The 22,530-nt window shown below is 39.9% G+C and overlaps 1 protein-coding gene across 22 annotated transcripts in view; it reads right to left on the bottom strand.

The window, feature by feature from the left end:
* Positions 1 to 22,530, bottom strand: part of CCDC83 (coiled-coil domain containing 83) — a 124,756-nt gene that overhangs the window by 63,549 nt on the left and 38,677 nt on the right. For all 22 annotated transcript variants that reach the window (XM_063710770.1, XM_055355651.2, XM_063710778.1 and 19 more), the window contains 3 exons: positions 17,002 to 17,093; positions 13,375 to 13,443; positions 1,031 to 1,152 (listed from right to left, as the gene is read on the bottom strand). In XM_063710770.1, the coding sequence (XP_063566840.1) occupies positions 1,031 to 1,152; positions 13,375 to 13,443; positions 17,002 to 17,093 (283 nt within the window). The remainder of the gene's footprint in view (positions 1 to 1,030; positions 1,153 to 13,374; positions 13,444 to 17,001; positions 17,094 to 22,530) is intronic.

Here is a 22,530-nt window from a genome sequence, read left to right as displayed (position 1 = left end):
TCTATCCTGCCCCACCCAGCTTATCTCCCAGTTTCTCTAATCTTGTATCCTGACACCCATCATTTAGCCTAGCAAACAGGGAACCCATAATTTACCTGTATCCACCTTTCCTGGAAAACAATAGAAAGTTTATACATAACAAATACATGATCATGTCTCAAATAGTAGTCTTCCATGTCACACAAACAATAGGAACTACTTGTGTGGAAAGTTTTTCCTGGCTATTCCACCAGGTTCAACTTAACATCTGCTTTAATTCCTAGACCTAGACATTTCTCTCCCATACTTGCACACATGCACCCTACATTTGTGTGACTTCCCCTCTCTTCCTAAACATGCTACTATTTAGATTATTTTTTGGTTTTGACTACTTGTCTAAATTATGAGTGCCATTTTGAATTTTAATTTTATATTCAAGGGCCCTAGGTTTCTGTCAGGATTAATATATTAAGACTTTTTTTTTGTCAGATAAGGAAGACAGCTAACCAAACATATAAAGGTATATGCACCACTTGATTTCTTGTATGCAAGAACAAATGTGACTTGGAATGCCAAGCTCTTTTCTCGGCCTACAGAGTAGTTTTGACTCTTTCAACCGAAAGAAATAATTGTACAATCCACAGGAGCCCAGATCACCTCCATGAAACTTCCAGCAAGTGGATCACCTCCTCCTCTGTGCTAACTCTCTACCTCCTCTATCTTCTGCTGTACTGTTATGTACTTATTTTCATGACCATTACCCCTGCTGGGCTGGAGGCTCCTGAATGTTGGCAGTTATGATGTTCATGTTATGTGCTGGCTATTGTGACTACAGTGCATTGCAAGAAAAAACAAGCCAAACTTTACATTGTACCAATGGTCAATAGTAATAATCCTATACCTTCATCATGAGCATTTTTTGTGTTCCTTTCTTTTTGACTACTGCTGGAGCACTGAATAATTAAATCATCTTTTTTTGTTTTAAAAAAACAACTTTTTACAGCAGATACAAATGTTTACAAAATACTCTCTCTATATTAACAATTTTCACCTGGGTATCTTGAGATCCGCAAGTCTACAGTTGAATAGTTGATCAATAAGCACCAAATTTTCTGCTTCCAGTTCATGAATAGCATTTTTTAATTCTTCAACTTCCTTCCTGTGAATTGCAACCTGTTCTCAGAAGAAGAGAATGAATGTTGGTACTTATTGATTCAGTTCTATTAAGTTTTCTTTATTTTTTTCTTTTTTCTTTCTTTCTTTTTTTTTTTTTTTGAGACGGAGTTTCACTTTTGTCTCCCAGGCTGGAGTGCGGTGGTGCAATCTTGGCTCACTGCAACCTCTACCTCCTGGGTTCAAGCGATTCTCCTGCCTCAGCCTCCTGAGTAGCTGGGATTACAGGCATGTGCCACCATGCCCAGCTAATTTTGTATTTTTATTAGAAACAGGGTTTCTCCATGTTGGTCAGGCTGGTGTCAAATTCCTGACCTCAGGTGATCTGCCTGCCTTGGCCTCCCAAAGTGCTGGGATTACAGGTGTGAGCCACCATGCCTGGCCAAGTTCTATTAAGTTTTCTATAATAAACTCAACTTCTAAAAGTGCATTTGCCTGAGGGGAAGACCTATTGTGTATCATTTATTACTGGGCTTGCTTTCTCCTTCCTTCCTTAAAAAGAATAGGTGGAAATCATTTTTAGATCATCAGCAGAACTTGTCTGAATAGTTAGGCAGTTATGATAGAATAGCAGGAATTGTCCTTTTCTACCCTTCAAAAGCACTGCTGAACTTAGATATAAGTCAGAGGCAGACATAACTAAGAAAACATGGCTGATGAATTTAGCAATAGGGCATATTAGTAGCTAAGTTAGGCCCTATCTAAGGGTAATTATAAACAATACAATGAAAACCAATAACACTGGGAAAATGCTATATTATTGGGACTTTTTAAAGGAGAAGCACAGGCTAGTAGTCCTTCTATCAGCCTCTAGAATACAATGATATTCTCTCTGAGTGCTAGGTAATTCTGAGAACTGTCAGGTAGATGAAATATTGTTTGTCCATTCGTTCATTCATTCAGCTGTATCGTATGGCTATCATGTGGCAGAAATGATATTACACTTTGGGAACAAAGGATCAACAAGGTGTAGTAACCTTCAAGGATCTTGTACCCTAGTGGGAAAGATGGTAATGAACACAGAAAATAACATGATAATAACCATAATGGAAGCCATCCTGGTGCCATCGGAGGAGAGAGAGGTTCACCCTACTTCTATCAGTTGTCAGGGATAAGGGAGCATTAATAGAAGAGATGACACTTAATCTGGATCCTGAAAGCTAAGCAGGGACTCCCTGGGCAGACACAGGAGGCTGTGCTCTAGGCAGAAGAAACCACATGTGCAAAGGCATGACCATTTTAGTGTGGATAGATACAAAATAAGAATGGGGAGAAGCAGGAGAGGAACTGGACAATTAAGGAAGGGCCGAATAATGCTAAAGAGTCCGGTTTTTATCCTGTAGGTGATGGAAGGTCATTGATAAACATAGCAGGCTTAATGTTTACTGAAGAAATTGAGTAACTTTTGTACATCAATTGGGCCTGTAAAAAAGAAGAAGAAAAATAATGTGGCTAATTCAAATAGGAAAAAATGTCCTGGTTCTGTTGGTAGAGTTCTCATCTGTTTTTAAGAAGTGTATTTTGTCGGGAGGCTGAGGCAGGAGAATCACTTGAACCCAGGAAGTGGAGGGCACAGTGAGCTGAGATCACGCCACTGCACTCCAGCCTGGGCAACAGAGCGAGACTCTGTCTCAAAAAAAAAAAAAAAAAAAAGTGCATTTTGATGACTTTTGTCCAAAGAGGGCTTGATAGTGGGAAGAGTATATAGAAGAATGTTACTAGATAGAACATCCAAACCCACCTCTCCACCACCCAAAGCAGCCTGAGCTACACAGGTGCTGGATCAGGAGGTGCTCATGGAGAGACAACAGAGCAATAGGAGAATTAGAAGCAAGAGCATAAAATAGAAAGAGGTAGGCTGGTGAGAATAATGGTGATATAAACTGGAGGAAGTAATAAAAGTCTTGAGGGAATATGATGAAAGAAAAAAGGCACAGGGGTTTAGATTCAGTATCTCTTGTCAGAAGCTGCCAAGAGTGTAACTGAGATGGGTACTTAGAAGGAGATGATAACATTTTCTGCTTTGTCACTGAGATTTAATTGTATTTTGGAATCTTAAAGCATTCAGTATGTTACCACATGCATATCTCTATCACATGATCATTTCTTAAATGCAGGAATTCTTAGCAAATAACACAAAAACCAAAAATAAAAATAAAAAATTAGCTGGGCGTAGTGGTGTGCACCTGTAGTCCCCACTACTTGAGAGACTGAGGCGGGAGGATTGCTTGAGCCCAGAAGTTCAATGTTACAGTGAGCTATGATTGTACCATGACACTTCAGCCTAGGTGACAGAGCGAGACCCTGTCTCAAACAAACAAACAAAAAACCAAAAAAACCAAAAACATGAGACAGGGCTTGCTCTGTCACCCAGACTGGAGTGCAGTGGTACCATCTCAGCTTCACTTTAGCTTCAACCTCCTGAGGCTCAGGTGATCCTTCCACCTCAGCCTCCTGAGTAGCGAAACTGCAGTAGTGGAACACTTGGCTAATCTTTTTTTTTTTTTTTGGTATTTTTTTGTAGAGTTGGGGTTTCATCATGTTGCTCAGGTTGGTCTCAAACTCCTGGGCTTCAAGCAAGCTGCTTGCTTCAGCCTCCCGAAGTGCTGGGATTACAGGCATGAGCCACCCGGCCATGAATTCTATCTATCTATCTATCTATCTATCTATCTATCTATCTATCTATCTAATCATCTAGTCTATGCTGTGTTGCCCAGGTTGGAATGCAGTGGCGAGATCTTGGCTGACCACAGCCTCCGCCTCCCAGGTTCAAGTGATTCTCCTGCCTCAGCCTCCACGGGTGCCTTCCACGGGCGCCTGCCACCATGCCCAGCTATTTTTTTTGCATTTTTAGTAGAGACAGGGTTTCATCATCACACCTGGGATTATAGGTGTGAGCCACCGTGCCCAGCCATAAATTCTTATTATGGGCAAGGTTCAGAGCTAGATGTAGAAGGATGCAAGGGTGAATAAGGCATGGCTGCTTCCCTCAAGAGAGCTTATAATCCAATGATTAAAACCACAAATAATTATAATATAAAGCAATACCAGTCCCATGGAAAAGGCTCAAATATTGCTGGTGGCTTGAAGTTAGAAAGAAAGGCATATATTATTTATCTGCCTCAAACAATTTAGTAAAACCGTTTAAGTCCAGATTACTAAATTACAAAGCTAGGGTTTGGTGTTTTAGGATCTCATATGTTGAGAGATAATTATGTTGATTACAAGCTTGAATGCCTTAAGGAAAATTTATGATTTTCAAATGTCAAAGGATGAGGAAAAAAAACTATAGTTAGACACTGTAAACAGAAGGAATTAATGCAACATTTGGGAGATGTTTGACCTAAGGGCCTGGCATGCTTGGGAGGTAGCACACACAGTTCTTGGTCTCTTTTGAAAGCTGGGAATGGGGGCCCTTTTGAGATGCTGCATCCACTCTTAGAGGCTAAGGCTCTCCTATGACATCACGTATCCCTTTAGAATAGTAATGTGCTCCTCAGTAGCTATCTCCCTCGGCCTTTTGAAATGTTAGGGAATAAAAACTACTTCTTTTTCATAACCCTACAAACACCTTTGGATTTCTGGGGTCAGAAAGTAAAAAGAAGAAGTGGAAGACCACATTTCCCTCCCTGCCTCAGCTGCCCCCCAGCAAAATGCCCAAGAAATATACATAGAAACTGGGAGAGATAATTTAGTTAAAACGTTAAGTTGGGGACCTAGGATCCTGATTAAAATATATGTTCTTGAAATTTTCTCCTGAAAGATCCAAGTTAGCCTTATGTCTCCTCATACTTGAAATCCTGATGGTAATTTCCTTGATTCCCTTTGTCTAGTTTCTCCAGCTTTCCATTTGTTAATCTCAATCATTTGGAAATTCCAGTTTCCTTCATTTTCTAATAAGCACGCTAAATAAAACCAGATAATTGAAATCATGCAGTGTTACTTATAACAACTAATACATGAAAAAAAGAAAATAATTATAAATTAAAACAACAACAAAAAAGATAATCATGTAACAAAACAGCTCTGTAGCCTTCCCAGTGATTTATATTTTTGGTTATTGCTGAGAGATAAATGGAGAAATATTTTCATTAGTTCCATTATTAAATATCCTTTGTTACTCATTCTAAACTTTCACCAAAGAAATTAATTAACATATATTGTTCTATTTCCAGGCAATTTTCAATTCTTGTGATGGTACCAGAAATAGTTTTAATTACTTTTGCAAGTAAATTTAATAATGTTAAAAATGAATATTTATTAAAACAAAGAGAAATTAAATCTATTACATTTCCATAAAATGATTTGTTATTTATTTAATTTAATTTAATTTAATTTAATTTAATTTAATTTAATTTTTTGAGACAGGATCTCATTCTGTCACCCAGGCTGGAGTATAGTGGCCTGAACATGGCTTACTACAGCCTCAACCTTCCAGGCTCAAGTGATCCTCCTATCTCGGCCTCATAAGTAGCTGGGACCACAGATGTGTGCCACCATGCCTGGCTACTTTAAAAAAATTTTTTTTTTGTAGAGATGTGGTCTCACTATATTGCCCAGATTTGTCTCAAACTCCTAGGCTCAAGCAATCCTCCTGCCTTTGGCTCCTGAAGTGCTGGTAGTATAGGTGGGAGCCACCATGCCCAGGTGATTTGTTCTTTATTACAAAGCTCTTTTTGTTCCTGATGCCATTAAACTGAGACTTTTTTTTTTCTGTCATTTATTTCCATTGAACTGTGAGAAGCAGAAACATAATTTCTGGCTTCAGTAGGAAGAGTCAAGTCATGAAAACAGCCCTTCTTATTAGTCAAATGCAAATTTTTTGTAGTCATTTTCCCTAAACCTAAGATTTATGACATCTCATGAGATTAAGTGAATTGAGGCCGTGCAAGGTGGTTCACTTCTGTAATCGCACCATTTGGGGAGGCTGAGGCTGGTGGATCACCTGAGGTCGGGACTTTGAGACTAGCCTGACCAACATGATGAAACCTCACCTCTACTAAAAAATAGAAAAATTAGCCGGGTGTGGTGGTGGGCACCTGTAATCCCAGCTACTTGGGAGGCTGAGGCAGAAGAATCGCTTGAACCTGGGAGGTGGAGGTTTCAGTGAGCCAAGGTTGTGCCATTTCACTCAAGCCTGGGCAACAGAGTGAGGCTCCGTCTCAAAAAAAAAAAAAGAATTGTTAAGTTATTTGATTAGGATCATACTTTGTATTTAATAAATGTATAAGAAGTAAGTTTCTCCCTAATACTCTTTTTTTTTTTTTTTTTTTTTTTTTTTTTGAGACAGAGTCATGCTCTTGTTGCCCAGGCTGGAGTGCAGTGGCGGGATCTCGGCTCACTGCAAGCTCCACCTCCCGGGATCACGACATTCTCCTGCCTCAGCCTACTGAGTAGCTGGGACTACAGGCGCCCGCCACCATGCCTGGCTAATTTTTTGTATTTTTAATAGAGACGAGGTTTCACCGTGTTAGCCAGGATGGTCTCGATCTTCTGACCTCGTGATCCGCCTGCCTCGGCCTCCCAAAGTGCTGGGATTACTTTGGGATGAGCCACTGTGCCTGGCCCTCCCTAATATTCTTTAACTGTTGAGCTCACCTTGAGGTTTTAAAATTGTTAATACCTTTTTTTTTTAAATTTTTTTGAGTCTGAGTCTGGCTCTTGTTGCCCAGGCTGGAGTAAAGTGGCACAATCTCTGCTCACTGCAACCTCCACCTCCCGGGTTCAAGCAATTCTCCTACCTCAGCCTCCCATGTAGCTGGGATTACAGATGCACGCCACCACGCCTGGCTAAGTTTTTTTTTTTTTTTTGAGGCGGAGTTTCACTCTTGTTGCCCAGGCTGGAGTGCAATGGCGCAATCTCGGCTCACTGCAACCTTTGCCTCCTGGGTTCAAGCAATTCTCCTGCCTCAGCCTCCCGAGTAGCTGGGATTACAGGCATGCACCATCACGCCCGGCTAATTTTGTATTTTTAGTAGAGACGGGGTTTCTCCATGTTGGTAAGGCTGGTCTCGAACTCTTGACTTCAGGTGATCCTCCCACCTCAGCCTCCCAAAGTGCTGGGATTACAGGTGTGAGCCACTGCGCCTGGCCCACGCCTGGCTAATTTTTGTATTTTTAGTAGAGATGAGGTTTTACCATGTTGGCCAGGCTGGTCTCGAATTCTTGACCTGAGGTGATTTGCCTGCCTCAGCCTCCCAAAGTGCTGGGATTACAGGCATAAGCCAACAACATGCCCAGCCTTAAAAATTGTTAATACCTTTTTAAAAATTGTGAATTCATCCTAGTTAGTTTGGGGAGATAGTATGAACTCCTATTCACCATGACTTAATAATGACAATTTAAAGATAATTGTCAATTATCATAGAAACCATATGAATGTTTAAATTCCTTGTTTCCTAGACTCAGTATACTCAGTCAAATAGGGAGCAAGAAAAAGGAAAGAGTAGAAGCTGACGGTGACATTTTTATCTTGAGTGTCTGGGCAGATGGTGAAAAAGGAAATGGAGGAGAAAATTTTTGAGGAGAAACTTAATGAGTCCTGCTTTAGGTACATTGAGTTTGAAATGCCTTTGGGACATCCACGTGAAAATATTTGGCAGGGAAAAAAAATGTAGTTCCAGAGACGAGGACACACATCAGTTTGTGCTGAAGATGTACATTTGAGAATCATATAAAAATAACTCATTAACAAGAACTGCATGTAGCTGAAGTGCGTTCTCTCAAAAGGCAGTGAGCTTTGTTTCATAGATGGCATTGAATCACAGGTTGGGTGGCTACTTTGTATCTAAAGGGAATTTCAAGTAGAAGGGTAGATTGGGCTAGATAAGCTTAAGGTACTGCTGTCCTCATAAACCAGAAACAGGCTACTAAAAAATAGAATTCCATGACTCTCTATTACCTGCTAGAGTTCAAACTTCTCTGAATGGCACACAATGTGGGCCAGACCTACTTCTCCATTTATTATGATAGATGTACCATACAATGTAAGATGTCAGTAATAGAGGAAACTGTTGTGGCGTATATGAGAACTCTCTTAGTATCCTTGCAATAATTCTGTAAATTTAAAACTGATTTTAAAAGTTTATTTTTTAAAAAAAGCAGTCAAGAACAAAACCCCTTTCATGCTCCCTGGCACCTCTGAACTGACTGGAGAGTCATTAATTGAACGGTTTTATACAGAAGATTGACAAGACCAGGTTTATGTTTCATTTATTTTATTATTTTATTTTTTTGTTTAATTTTTTATTTTATTTAATTTTTAAATTTAATTTTTTAAATTTAATTTGATTTTTTAAGACAGAGTCTCGCTGTGTTGCCCAGGCTGGAGTGCAATGGAACAATCTTGGCTCACTACAACCTCCGCCTCCTGGGCTCAAGTGATCCTCCTGCCTCATCCTCCCAAGTAGCAGGGACTACAGGCAGGTTTACGTTTTAGAAAGGTGACTCTGAGGCAGTGTGAAGGAGAAAGGGAAAGATTCCAGTCTAGTCAGGGAAGAAAACCAGGTAAGACACAATTGAAAGATCTGGGTGAGAGATAATAAGGCCTGAACTAGGACCATGGCAGAGAAGGAGAAGTGGTCAAAGTAGAGCTGATGGGACTTGGAGGCCTTCTGAATATGGAAAGTGAAAAGAACATTTCTAAAATAGTTGGCTCTTTGGCTGGGGGTGGTGGCTCATGCCTGTAATACCAGCACTTTTGGAGGCCGAGGCGGGTGGATCACTTGAGGTCAGGAATTCAAGACCAGCCTGGTCAACATGATAAAACCCCATCTGTACTAAAAATACAAAAAAAAATTAGATGGAACGTGGTGGCATGTGCCTGTAATCCCAGCTTCTTGGGAGGCTGAGGCACAAGAATTGCTTGAACCTGGGAGGCAGAGTTTGCAGTGGGCCGAGATCATGCCACTGCATTCCAGCCTGGGTGACTGAGTGAGACTCTGTCTCAAAAGTAAATAAATGCATAAATAAAATAAAAATAAAATAGTTGGTGCTTGAACAACACATGCAGATTTTTTGTATGTTTGTTTGTTTTAGATTGCTCTGCCACCCAGGCTGGAGTGCAGTGGTGCACTCTCAGCTCACTGCAACCTCTTCCTCCTGGGTTCAAGCGATTCGCCTGCCTCAGCCTCCTATGTAGCTGGGATTATAGGTGCCCACAACCACGTCTAGCTAATTTTTGTATTTTTAGTAGAGATGGGGGTTTCACCATGTTGGTCAGGCTAGTCTCTCTCTAACTCCTGACCTCAAGCGATCCACATGCCTCAGCCTCCCAAAATGTTGGGATTACAGGCATAAGCCACCATACCTAGCCAACATGCAGATTTTTTTCAATCAAACACATAAAAAATGCAGTATTCCTGGGATGCAAAACCCGCATATACAGAGGTATATGCTATAAACATGCTATAACCCATGCTGTATACTATAACCCATGCTATAAACATGGGCTCTGCAGGGCTGACTGCCAGATTTGAGTGTGCTTGGATTTTGGTATAAGTGGCAGGGTGGGGAGGGTGGAGGGGTCCTAGAACAAATCCCCTGAGTATACACAGGGGTGACTTAACTCCCAAGTTTCTGGCTTGGGTGACTGGATAATGGTGGGATCCTTAAGTGGGACAGCTAGAGTAGAAGAGGAGGCAGTTTTCAGAAAAAGGGAAGATGCGGTCAATTTAGGAGTTTGAGATGTCTGCACCAGTTGCACAGCTGGTTGTTGAATATGTGGGTTTAGAGCCTGGAATTGAGATCAGTTTCAACTTGGACGGGATGATTTTTAGGCCTGCAACACAATTATCATCCTCAGACACTTCTTCCCTGGTATACTGGGAAGTATACTGTTTCCTGTTTTTCTCTTCATCAGTTTACTTTCTTGTTTTGCTGACATACATGGTTAAGTAAATTCTTGAGAAAACATGAGAAGTATTCTGAGCCCTTGCATTTCTGAAGATAGCTTTATTTGTCCTTAATCTACTTTAGCTGACTAAGTTGAAAATAATTTTTCATCTGAACTTTGCTATTGAAAAATCAAATGTCAGTTTGGGTCTTATTCCTTTGTAGTTAACTTCACCCCCACCCCCACCTGCTTCTGCCAGAATCTTTTAGGATTTTCCTTTTGTTCTTGGTGTTCTGAAAATTCATGTCCTTTTCAGAACCCTGAAATTTTCTTCTATTATTTCATTGATGATTTCCTTCCCTCTATTTACCCTTTTTTTCTTTCTTTTTTCTTTCTTTGAGACAGTCTGTCACCCAGGCAGGAGTGCAATGGTGCGATCATAGCTCACTGCAGCCTTGACCTCCTGGGCTCAAGTGATTCTCCCACTTCAGCCTCCTGAGTAGCTGAGACCACAGGCCTGCACCACCATGCCTGGCTAATTTTTTTTTATTTTTTGTAGAGCCGGGATCTTGCTATGTTGCCTAGTCTGGTCTTGAATGCCTGGGCTCTAGCAATCCTCCCACCTCAGCTTCCCAAAGTGTTGGGATTACAGGAGTGAGCCACTGCCCTGGTTCTTATTCTTTCTTTCTGAAATTACTGTGTATTTGTATTAGTTGGATATTGTACATCTTACATTAGTACTCTATGTCTCTTATTTTTCTTCTTCCTTTTTTTTTTTTTTGTATTGTGGTCTTCCCTGTTTTGAGATTTGTTCTCTGTTCCCTATTTTATTTTTTTTTATTTTTGAGACAGAGTCTCAATCTGTTGCCCAGGCTGGAGTGCACTGGCTCAATCACAGCTGACTGCAGCCTTGACCTGCTGAGCTGAAGCAGTTCTCCCACCTCAGCCTCCTGGGTATTTGGGACTACGGGTGCTCACCACCATGCCTGGTTAACTTTTCTATTTTTTGTATAGATGGGGTTTCACTATGTTACCCAGGCTGGTCTCAAACTCCTGGGCTAAAGCAATCCTCCTGCATTGACTTGCCAAAGTGCTGGAATTACAGGCTGGTCTATTTCCTGTTTTATATTTGATTTTTGTTCTTAAAGCATCTTGTTTTATAAATAAAATGCCTTCTCAGATTTAAAAATTATATATATATTGAGATGGAGTTTCACCATGTTGCCTAGGCTGGTCTCAAACTCCTGCACTCAAGTGATCTGCCTGCATTGGTCGCCCAAAATGCTGGGATTATAGATGTGAGCCAACGTGTCTGGCCAGAATTTTTTTTTTTTTTTTTTTTAGACAGGGTCTCGCTCTGTTGCCCAGGCTGGAATGCATTGATGGGATGTTGGCTCATTGCAACCTCTGCCTCCCGGGCTCAAGCGATTCTCGTACTTTAGCCTCCCAAGTAGCTGGGACTACAGGTGTGAGCCACCGTGACCAGATAACTTTTGTATTTTTAGTAGAGATGGGGTTTTGCCATGTTGGCCAGGCTGGTCTTGAACTCCTGGCCTCAAGCGATCCGCCCTCCTCAGCCTCCCAAAGTGCTGGGGTAATAGATGTGAGCCACTGTGCCTGGCCAGATTATTTTAATTATACTAACAAAAGACCTTCACAGTTCCCTAAATTTTTTCTATTTCTTCCACAGGCTGTTTTTGTTGTTATTGTTTATTTTTTATTTTGTTGTTAATTCACTTGGTCTTTCTCTTCTGTTGTGCCAAATGTACTCAAATGCCTGGTGGTCCTTGGATGTCTATTTATATTTAAGAAAAGTCTGGGGAGTGGCATGGATTTTCCCCACCACTGTGTAAATAGGTCTGTTTTCATACCAAATTTTTCCTCTGAATGGGAATGTGGACTGGAGACTGTATGTGGTATGGCAGGTGGTGTGAACTGGCAAATCCCAAAGGATGAGAAGGCAAGAGTGGGATATTAGGTTGTGGCTTCCTAAATGCCAACATAGGAAGGATTTTCTGTGGGGCACAGAAACATCTAAGGTCTACACTAGAAACCTTTGCCTTTATCTGATAATTTGTTTAGTGTTCTCAGAGGACAGTCATCAGGTTCTTAGTTCAAAAGTAAACACTTTGGTGGTATGTGAGGGAAATTGTAGAGGGTGATGGCAGATGCTTACTGATACAGATGCTCCCTATTCAGATCATCAAGTAACTCTCTTGTTTTCTGCTCCAGTTCCCATTCCCACCATCTGTAGCACACACAGACTCTGAGCAGAGAATCTCCCAGGTTTCCAAAAACACTGAGTTTTGCACATCCTCTGTAGTTCTCTTGTAACGTCTGGCCCAAGTAATAGCTTCTCGTTTCATCCAACAACATACTCTCACATCTACTTTTTGTCTTTCAGAAGATTTCTGAAATCTCACCTGATAGTTAACTCCTCTTGTTCTCTTTGTGGATGAGTTCTTTTTGTATTTTTATAATTTTTATAATTTTATTTCAGCGAGCCCTCAGGAGAGGTAGGATGCAGCCTACCATCTTGAACTACAATAAACAATTCACAAAGGTTTTAACCTATGATCTAAGCTATTTATTTGATTAATCCCTTCAATGAATATATCTATATTCATTGACATTCAGTCATTCAATAACTAATGAGCACAGATTATTTATCAGGTGCCATGGACATATAGTTGAAAAGATATAGCCTGCTCTGTGTATTAATGAGACAGATGCATAAATAGCAATTTCAACATCTTTCAGCAAGAATTACAATAAAACAAGAAAACACTGGGGAAGGAGCTCCCAAGATTTCCTGGAGAGATTACAAAATGATTCACAAGGAAATTGATAATCAAAGTCCAAGCCTGAGGGTGAGTTGGAGTTTTCTAGACAGATGAGGATAAGGAGATATGGAAGTAAGACCAGAGGACCAGCATGTACAATCTAGAGAAAACAGTACAGTACCTCACAACAAAGAATTATCTGGTTCAAATGTCAGTGGTACAGACCAAAGGAGAACATGTCATTCAAAAGAGACAATTTAACCCAGCAGAGAATCAGCTTAGAATGGTCCTTTAGACTTGCCCCATCACCCAGGAGGAAGTAGGCTCATGAGGAAGACCAAATCAAGTTTTAGGACATAAAGAAACTGCACATTTGAGTTTACTGTGTGAATTATAAACCCCAACATTTTTTTCTGATTATTATTGAGATTATTTATGATATTTTTTGAGTAACAGCTTGTAATGAGATGAGGACTCCACTTGAATTTTATTTTGTCTCAGTCAGTCATGGTACCATGCTTTTCCCATGACTTCAGTTCATAATTAAAAGTCATTTCCAGTTAAAAAAATGAGAATGAAGAAATTGTTTTGATAAATTCCACTTACCTCTTTTTTGAGCCAGTCATTCTCCCAGATCTCTAGATAACTGCCCTTGTCAATGAGCTTTACAGCATTCTAAAAGAAAGTTTCTGGATTAAGGAAGAGTTGTCACATGCTGATTCACAATTTTAGCAATAGTGATGTGCAGTTATTCTGATCATTCATTTTAGATTGTGTCTGCAATTACTTTAGGAACATACTTAAGAACTTTTGGTTTGGTTGTTCATTCTTTACTATCCTATTGTATTGCTTTTGCTGATTTACACTGTCTATTACAGGTGATTTGGAGAACTGGACAATGTGTAACTGACCATTCAATTCACCTCCATTGTGACCGAATCTGACTGCTTTGGTGAAATCATGTTTCACAATTCAGATGGTTAAACTGCAGTGATCAAACATTCTTTAAGTTTATAGTCACAGACATAATCCAACATATAGCAAAAACATGAACAGATTACTATCTTTTTAATTTGAAAAGATTTTGCATGTCAGTAATAACAACATGCTTATTTGTAAATCTAACAGCAAGTAGTTTCAGGGTAGGCTGTAGCTAGTCTCCTGAAGAAAGGCATTTTAGACAAAGAAGACAAAAAAGTCTTACTTTGTCAGTAGGTTCATAAAATATATTTTCAATTACATAGATATTGAAAAGAATTTTATAGTGAATAACCAACTGTATTTCTCTGCGAGATGCTTTTATATGGATACTGTGGTACAAATTCAATATTTAGTAACTGAAGGGCACAATCAAAAGAAGAAAAATTAAGAAAAATAATCTAGATCACAAACAGGGACAGAAATGATTTAAAAGTGTGTTAAGGGTAAATTTATCTGTTAAAGTCTTTTTTTTTTTTTTTTTTTTGAGACGGAGTCTTGCTCTGTCACCCAGGCTGGAGTGTGATAGTGTGATCTTGGCTCACTGCAACCTCTGCTCCTGGGTTCAAGAGATTCTTCTGTCTCAGCCTCCTGAGTAGCTGGGATTACAGGTGCCCACCACTGTGCCTGGCCAAGTTTTGTATTTTTAGTAGAGATGGGGTTTCACCATGTTGGCCAGGCTGGTCTCGAACTCCTGATCTCAAGTGATCCACCCGCCTTGGCCTCCCCAAATGCTGGGATTACAGGTGTGAGCCACCGCACCCAGCCCTATTAAAGTCTTTAAGAGTTGAAAGATTTGCCATAAAAATTTTTCTGTAAGTCATGCTTATTACATTACAAGTGGACCTATATTTATTAGGAGCCGGGAATTTTTATACTCCAGTTACAACTAATAATTCTAGTTTCCTCCAACATAGAATTTCATTTGGACAAAAGCAAGAAGTTGCTCCTAACTGAAGTTAATTGGCTAATGGCTGGATTCACTAACAGTGGATCAGTGATTTCAATCTTAGTTACACATTTGAATCTCCTAGAAGCTTTGAAAAATCCAGAAGCCCACACAACATCCCAGGGCAATATATCAGCCTTCTGTATGGGTGAGATACAGGCATCACCTGGGTTAAAAAAATTTCTCAGGTGACTCTAATGTGCATCTAAGGTTGCACAGCATTGGGATTATAGGATGTTGAACTGTATGATAAAATAGCCAGCTAAAATGAGGAAAGTTCATTCAAGCATGTGAGTGTTCGACATTATGTGGAGAAAAGAAAATGTATAGTTTAGTGATTAGGAGCAGTGATCTGAAGGAGCCCTCCTGAAATGAATCTCTATTCTCCCACTTGCTCTAGGCAAGTCATAAAACTTCTCTGTGCTCCAGTCTCCTCATTAGCAAGTCTCTACAGCTTACTGGATTGCTGAGGGACTTAAATGTGTAATGCTTGAAAGAATATTTAGAATAGTCCTCACGATATATGCTTGAAATTATAGGCTTATTTGGCCTATATATCTACTTTGAATCGTCTAACTATGGTCAGATTACTTAATGGTTGATTTCACCATGTGAGTGAGTCAGATTCACTTACAAAGTGGCTGAATTGCATGAGCAAACAAATTGCTGATCAGTTTTCCAAAACCTTCTGTATTTGTGTAAATTAGTAAAAATAATGCAATAAGAACGTAAGACTAAAAGAACAACTGAACCAACATGGATGCAACAAATAACAGCAACTGAAATTCAGTAAGGAACCTTTTGAAAAAAGACCAGATGTTTATGATTCTGAGACAGAAATGTCCCAGATGAACAGACAATCTTAGTGGGGACCTCACCGATTTTGCAGATAGTTTGAAGAGAGGTCAAGATTGTTAAAAAAAAAAAAAAAAATCAGATATTTTGTGTAAAAACAAAGGAATTAGAGAACATATAAGATTGAAAATTATGCCTCAAAAATATTTTATATCCCAGATTTTTAAAGTGCCAGCAGTGTAGAATATACTCTTTTAAGTTTAGGTATATAAGAAAGTACTTTTCAGACAAATTATATTTCATTTTATAATTCATTCAAAACTTTTATTTTAATATTTTGTTACAACCATTATCACAGGTTGAGCATCCAAAATCTGAGAATCTGAAATCTAAAATGCTCCAAAGAACATTTCCTTTAAGTATCATGTTGGCTCTCAAAAAATTTCAGATTGTGGAGAATTTCAGTTTTTCGTTTTTTTTTTTTTTTTTTTTTGAGACAAGGTCTCACTTTGTTGCCCATGCTGGAGTGCAGTGGCGCAAATACGGCTCACTACAGCCTCGACCTCCTGGGCTCAAGCAATCCTCCCACCTCAGTGCCCCAAGTAGCTGGCACTACTGAGCTGTGACTAGCTGAGACAGGGTTTTGCCCTGTTGCCCAAGCTTGATCTCAAACTCCTGAGTTCAAGCAATCCACCCGCCTTGGCCTCTCAAAGTGCTGGGATTGCAGGAGCGTGCCACTGCACCCAGGCCATACTTCTTTGGATTTTGGATTTGGGGATTTGAGATGCTCAACTGGTGTAATACAAATATTCCGGAATCTGAAAAAATCCAAAATCTGAAACATGTGTCAGATAAGGGATACTCAACCTATATTTCTTATACTTAAAAAAATAACTGATTAATAATTCACTGATTAGCCAAGAGTGGTGGCACATGCCTGTAGTCCCAGCTACTCAGGAGGCTGACATGAGAGGATTGCTTGAGCCCAAGAGGTGAAGACTGCAGTGAGCTGTGATTGTGCCACTGCACTCCAGCCTGGGCGACAGAGCAAGATCCTGCCTCAAAAAAAAGAAAAAATTCACTGAGCTGTTGCTTCTTGTGAGAGATTATAGTACTTAAATCATCTCATTTAACCCTCACACTATTTCTTTAAGGTAAATACTGGTATTATTCTCCATTTTATAGGTTAGGAAACAGAAACCCAGAAAAGCTAAGTAACAAATTCATTATACAGCCAGTAAGTGTAGAACTGTGATTTAAACTCAAACTGTCTAACTTCAGAATCCACGTTCTTAGGTTTGGATATAAAATAAAGTATTTTTTAGACATTATATTTCATTTTATAAATCGTTCAAAACTTTTATTTTAATATTATGTTACAGCCATTATTACAGGTTGAGCATCCCAAATCTGAGAATCTATCCAAAGTTCTTAACCACTATAATATACCCAAAGAAAAAATAGGGGGAAAATGTTTGTTTTGTTCTGTTTTTAAGAAAATTGAATTATACCTGTGTGGCCCATTCCTTCTTTTGGTCCAGTTGCAACAAAGTTTCTTTGATTATTTTCTTTCTAGTATCTTCCAGAGTGATTTTATAGTGTTCTTAAAAAAAAAAAAAGAAAATTAAAAGCCTTATCAAGCATGATTCTAGGTAAAACTATGATGTCAGTAGATTTTATTTTCCATCATCCTCAGTTCTCCTTTCTAAACATTTTTTTTCTGAATTTTCAGGGTACTGAAGAATCTAATTCCTCCAATTAGAAGATATAATCTAATAATTTACTAATACCTTAATGTGAATTAGTTTAAGATCTCTTACACAAGAATATTTGTATTTTCAAAGGACTGTCTCTCCAAAGGCAGAATTTCAAACAGTTTAGCATTTGTGTGGCAGTCTACTCTTCATATCACACAACTTACTACTCCACAACAGAAGTATGAAGACTTTATTATCTGTTCGGGTAGCATTCTGTCTGACTTCATCTAACTAGATTTCCACTATTCTTGGCATGTGTTTCCTGGGGCAGGAAAGACAGAACGAGGAGAGGAGAGTAGAGAGGGATTAAGGGGGCTGAGAAAGTTGATAGACCTGGTTATAAGTTAGGCTCAGGTGAGAAATACAGACAGAAATGAAGCACAGGATTCTCTGTCCTCTCAAGATTTTCATATGCTCACAAATGTCATTATTGAGAGAGCAAAGAATCATAAAATTTTAGGCCTTGAAAGATGCTTAGAGATCATGAAATCAATATCCCTTCTTAAGGACTATGAGACACTGTGACAGCAAGGCTGCTTTAAAGAGTGGAGAATAAGAAAGCTGGACAAATGAGTCCAATTTGTTCATTCCTTTTTTCAACAAGTAACTATCAAGCTCTTTCTGTATGCCAAACAGTATGTAAGACACTGCAAATATTGCTGGTTAAGACAGAAAAAAAACCCATCCTTGTGATATGTACATTCTAATGGGGAAGCCAGATCATAAATAAGTAAGCAGGTAAATAAATAATATTTCAGGTGGTGATGTGTATGAGGAAGAAAAACTAAAATTCTCAATTTTAGATCGGGTGATCAGAGAAAGCTTTTTTTGAGGAGGTAACATTCAGGGACTGAGTCAGGTAGTCAGCAATGTGAAAAATGAGGAACCTGTACTACTCCAAACGAGTTAATCTGGGAATAATCAAAGTTAGTTGTGTTTTATTACTTCTGTGTTATATGTTCCCATTAGTTGTGCTTTATTTATGTAACATAGGCAGGGCAATTGTTTGGAATTCAGAAAGTATTTTCCCATACAAATGATGTTGAAAATCATGGCTGCTAGATTTCTGGGCAGGTCCAGAGGCTCACTTAACTTATTCTACAACTAAACAACAGTATTGTACTAACAGTACTATAGAACCTTATTTCCATTTAGGATAGCAGTCCCCAACCTTTTTTGCATGAGGAACTGTTTTCCTGGAAGACAATTTTTCCCCAGACTGGGTGGGAGAGAGGGATGGTTTTGGGATGATTCAAGTGCATTACATATGCACTTTATTTCTATTATTATTACATTGTAATATATAATGAAATAATTATACAACTCACTATAATGTAGAATCAGTGGGAGCCCTGATTCTACATTATAAGAAAGCTGGACAAATGAGTCCAATTTGCTCATTCCTTTTTTCAACAAGTAACTATCAAGCTCTTTCTGTATGCCAAACAGTATGTAAGACACTGCAAATATTGCTGGTTAAGACAGAAAAAAACCCTGTCCTTGTGATATGTTTTCTTGGTTATAGATGGTCCCATCTGGGGCTGATGGGAGACAGTGACAGATCATTAGACATTAGATTCTCATAAGGAGCATGCAGCCTAGATTCCTCACATGTGCGGTTCACAATAGGGTTTGCGCTCCTGAAAGAATCTAAGGTTTCTGCTGATCTGACAGGAGGCGGAGCTCAGACGGTAATGCAAGTGATGGAGAACCGCTGTAAATACAGACAAAGATTCACTTGCTTGTCCACTGTTCACCTCCTGCTGTGTGGCCCAGTTCCTAACAGGCCACAGACTAATCTTGGCCTGTGGCCTTGGGGGTTGGGGAACCCCTGACTTAGGGCATTGTTTCAAAGGGAAAATTTTCTTCACAGACCAAGTCAGCCAAAGCAGAACCCTCAGGGATTTTATGCTGTACGGAAGGAGCTCTGCAGGTCTGGTCTTTCAACTGACCAGGAGCCCAGCTAAGGCAGCTACCACCAGAACTCGGGCCAGAGAGCTGGGCAAGAGTTATTCAGCCCTCGTCTATACTTTGTACTAGCATAACTGTTTTTCCCATTAGATGAAAACGCTGAGAGCAGAAAGCAAAAACTTCTCTTCCATATCTTTTCATTACTGTATCCCTGGGACACAATACATGCCAAAAAATATTTTGAAGAAAATCAATTTTGGCAAACTGCAAGTCTTTGGTGGGCAGTGATCTGAGGCTTCAGCACCAGAAAGCAAATATTGGCTCTTCCCCTTCTCTGGCAGCTTGGGTGGGAAGAGGAAGAGGGAGTAGAGAGAGAGAGAAAGGGAGAGTTCTCCTAACTTGTGGGGTGGCCAGAAAAGGTGGTCAGGAGAGGGCAGTTTCTGCCTCTAATAGAGATGGACTAGAGTGAGGCAGTAGTTCATAGGCAAGAATTCATTAGGTTTTTGGAGTTAGTCTAATTTGACATCTAGAGAATAAGAAGTGGAAGCCTTTATTATTCCAACCTACATATTCCCGTTTATACAGCCTGCGTTTTTCTTACTTATTTGAACTAATCTCATGAATATTTTAATCCTTCCAAACTAATTTCTGATGGAATTTCTTTTTTCAATTTACCCTATCCCATCAGCTTAATGTTGGTTATTTATTTGAACTTCTACCCAACAAAACACAATAATCAATCTAAAAGTTGCAATGGATCAGGAGCATAATGGATTTTACATTCTTAGCATCTAAAAGAAACCATAAAACCTGGAGCTTGATAACATGAAGTATTAATTCTTTGCTATAAATAATTTAAAAATAGATTATCAAATACACTCTGACTAAAGATGTAGCTTTCTCTATTGCCTTATTAATACTGAAAAAGCAATATTCACATTCTATTCTCTTCCAACTTCCATATAAAAGTGTATGGACCGTTTTTCTTCTTAAAAACACAGTACCCAGGACAAGGGTGAATGTGAGAATCTCATTGTTAGCCTTTGTGATTCAGATGATGCTTCTGGTAACAATTAACCATTTATTGGTGAATGCAGCCAAAGAAAGTGGGGCACGTAAAAGTCTCCTCGTAAAAGCTCGAAACACTGCAAGGGGGAGCTTGGCAGATTAGGACTGTGCAGAAGACTCCTTGCTTCTCAGACACCCCATCTAATGGGGTCCCTTCCCAGAAGCTGACCCCACACTGTACTGGCTAAAGTTTGCTTTGCACTGTTCCGCCTTCCCTGCTGTGTCTGGCTCTGCTTTGGTTTACTCCTCCTGGCCTGTTGAGAGCTTTATTATATACTCTTCTCTGACTTCTGGGGTCACATAGCTCCATTGTGGTGACCCTCTCCTGTGGCAGTGGCCTCTTCTTAGTCCCTTTTGCAGAAAACTGAACAGGAGCTAGCAGAAACACTGGCCAGGTAGTAATCTCTTTAGAGCCGCCCCAACTCACTGAATCACAGATTCAGGGGGACTATTTGAAGCAGATGGATTTGGGGCCTAACACACCTAGGTTCAAATCCCTGTTCCATTTGTTACTAGCATTGTGACTTTGGTTAGGGCAATTAACTTCTCTGGGCCTGTTTTCTTATCTTTAAACTGGCCTAATTATGTCTAACTCAAAGGAACTTGTAAGGATTAGACAAGACATGGAAAAGCAAATGCTGGAAATGTGAGTCCTCTTGGAGATCACCTAGGGACTCTGATTTTATAGGCAAGAAAATTAACATTCAAAGAAACAATGTTACTTTTTTGTACGGAGTCTTGAACCTAATTTTAAAAAATTCACTGTTAGTGTACAAAGAACTTATTAAGAATCCCTGTCCTGTGCCCCAGTAAAGGACAAAAATAAAAATGCTCTGTGACTGTAATTATCTAATGACTTGTAATAACCCCTCACCTTCTCTATTCCTGGGCTTAATCTAAGGTTCCTTTTCCTTTTATTGAGGAGAAGTAACCTTGGCCTGGATATGTTAGTGACTGTTTTCTATACTAGTATCCCAATATCCCATTCTAGCTAAAGTTCAGGGAAGCAGCTCTAAGTGTTTTCTCCTCCTCGCCCCCTGGGTTTCAGCAGAGGCTGCTGAGTAAGGCAGGTGACCGAGGAATAGTTTGTGCTGGGGCTGACTGGTGACCCATGAGGTGGTATGGACAAAGGCCATTGGTCATGTTTGATAAGGTGCATGATGGCACCAGATGTCTTTAGAAATGGGCTGGAGAATACTGCAAGAACTGTTCTGTGGGAAGTAGAAGAGAAGGGGGACAGGTATGCAGAGCAAAGCAGAGGTGCCAATGAGAGGGACAGTCACAGATCAGGGGAGACAAATGTGGGGAGGAGCCATGCCTACAACCACCGCTGATATCATTCTGTCTTCAGTCTTCCCTTTCCTCATTTGTGTTACAGCCAACAAGCATTACTCTTGGGGAGTCAAGCAACTTAATTTTTGTCTCTTTCCTTTAAAACTCATACTGTGAGGCTATTGACTTCTGCTCAATAAAATATATGGTAAATCCTATGACTTCTGGTTTCTTTGTGGTAACAAAAGGTCCTCCAACGAGTAATTAGTATGTTCAGAATATTACAACAATTTAAACTTCTTTCAATGTTATGCCAATCCCCTTTCCTAACTTGGGCCTGCTGCCATTTTCTCTGCCTTGAGCTTCCATGATTCCTCTCTCAGTGCTGAAGGGAAGAGGGAAACATGGAAAACGGTAAGAAAGCTCTCACTTGACTGATACTGTCTCAAGCTCATGTCTACTTTCTGGACCTAGCTGGCATTTAAGGCTGACACATTGTCTCATGGGAGTGTTTTAGTAGGTTCTTTGGAGGACAAGCTTCCCCATTTCAAATGGGATTTCATCTGCATTCCCTTGATCCAGGGCAAGTACTGTCCTTAGAAGTTGGTAACAACTTTTCTGTTGGTCCCTGGTTTTCAATTCTGCACTCCCCTCCCACACATACAAAATCCCTTTTTTTCTGTTGGGGACCTATCACCGGCCCCCAACACCCTAGTCAGCTGTCTCCAGCAAGATTTCACGTGATTGTTCCCCAACTCTCTCTCATAACAAGTCGACAAGAAACACTCCTCCATTCTTTGCCCTGACAAACTCAGGAGTGCAGGCCCAGCCCAGGGCAGCAGCCACCTCTTCTGTGTTCTGCTGTCAGTGCGGTTAGCTCCTCAGCCACTTACTCCCTAGATTTCTCAGGGATGAGTCATAAACTAGACCTGAATGCCCAGACTGCAGGGGACACATACTGAACCATCTGAAATCTCTCTGAAGACCTTTCACCCGGATTTGAGATGGAGGAGGAATTACCTTTTACCTGCT

This window comes from Gorilla gorilla, chromosome 9 (assembly GCF_029281585.2).
Source record: "Gorilla gorilla gorilla isolate KB3781 chromosome 9, NHGRI_mGorGor1-v2.1_pri, whole genome shotgun sequence".
NCBI classification, from domain to species: Eukaryota; Metazoa; Chordata; class Mammalia; order Primates; family Hominidae; genus Gorilla; species Gorilla gorilla.
Note: the sequence above shows the minus strand (reverse complement) of the source record. Positions and strands in the feature narration are given on the sequence as shown.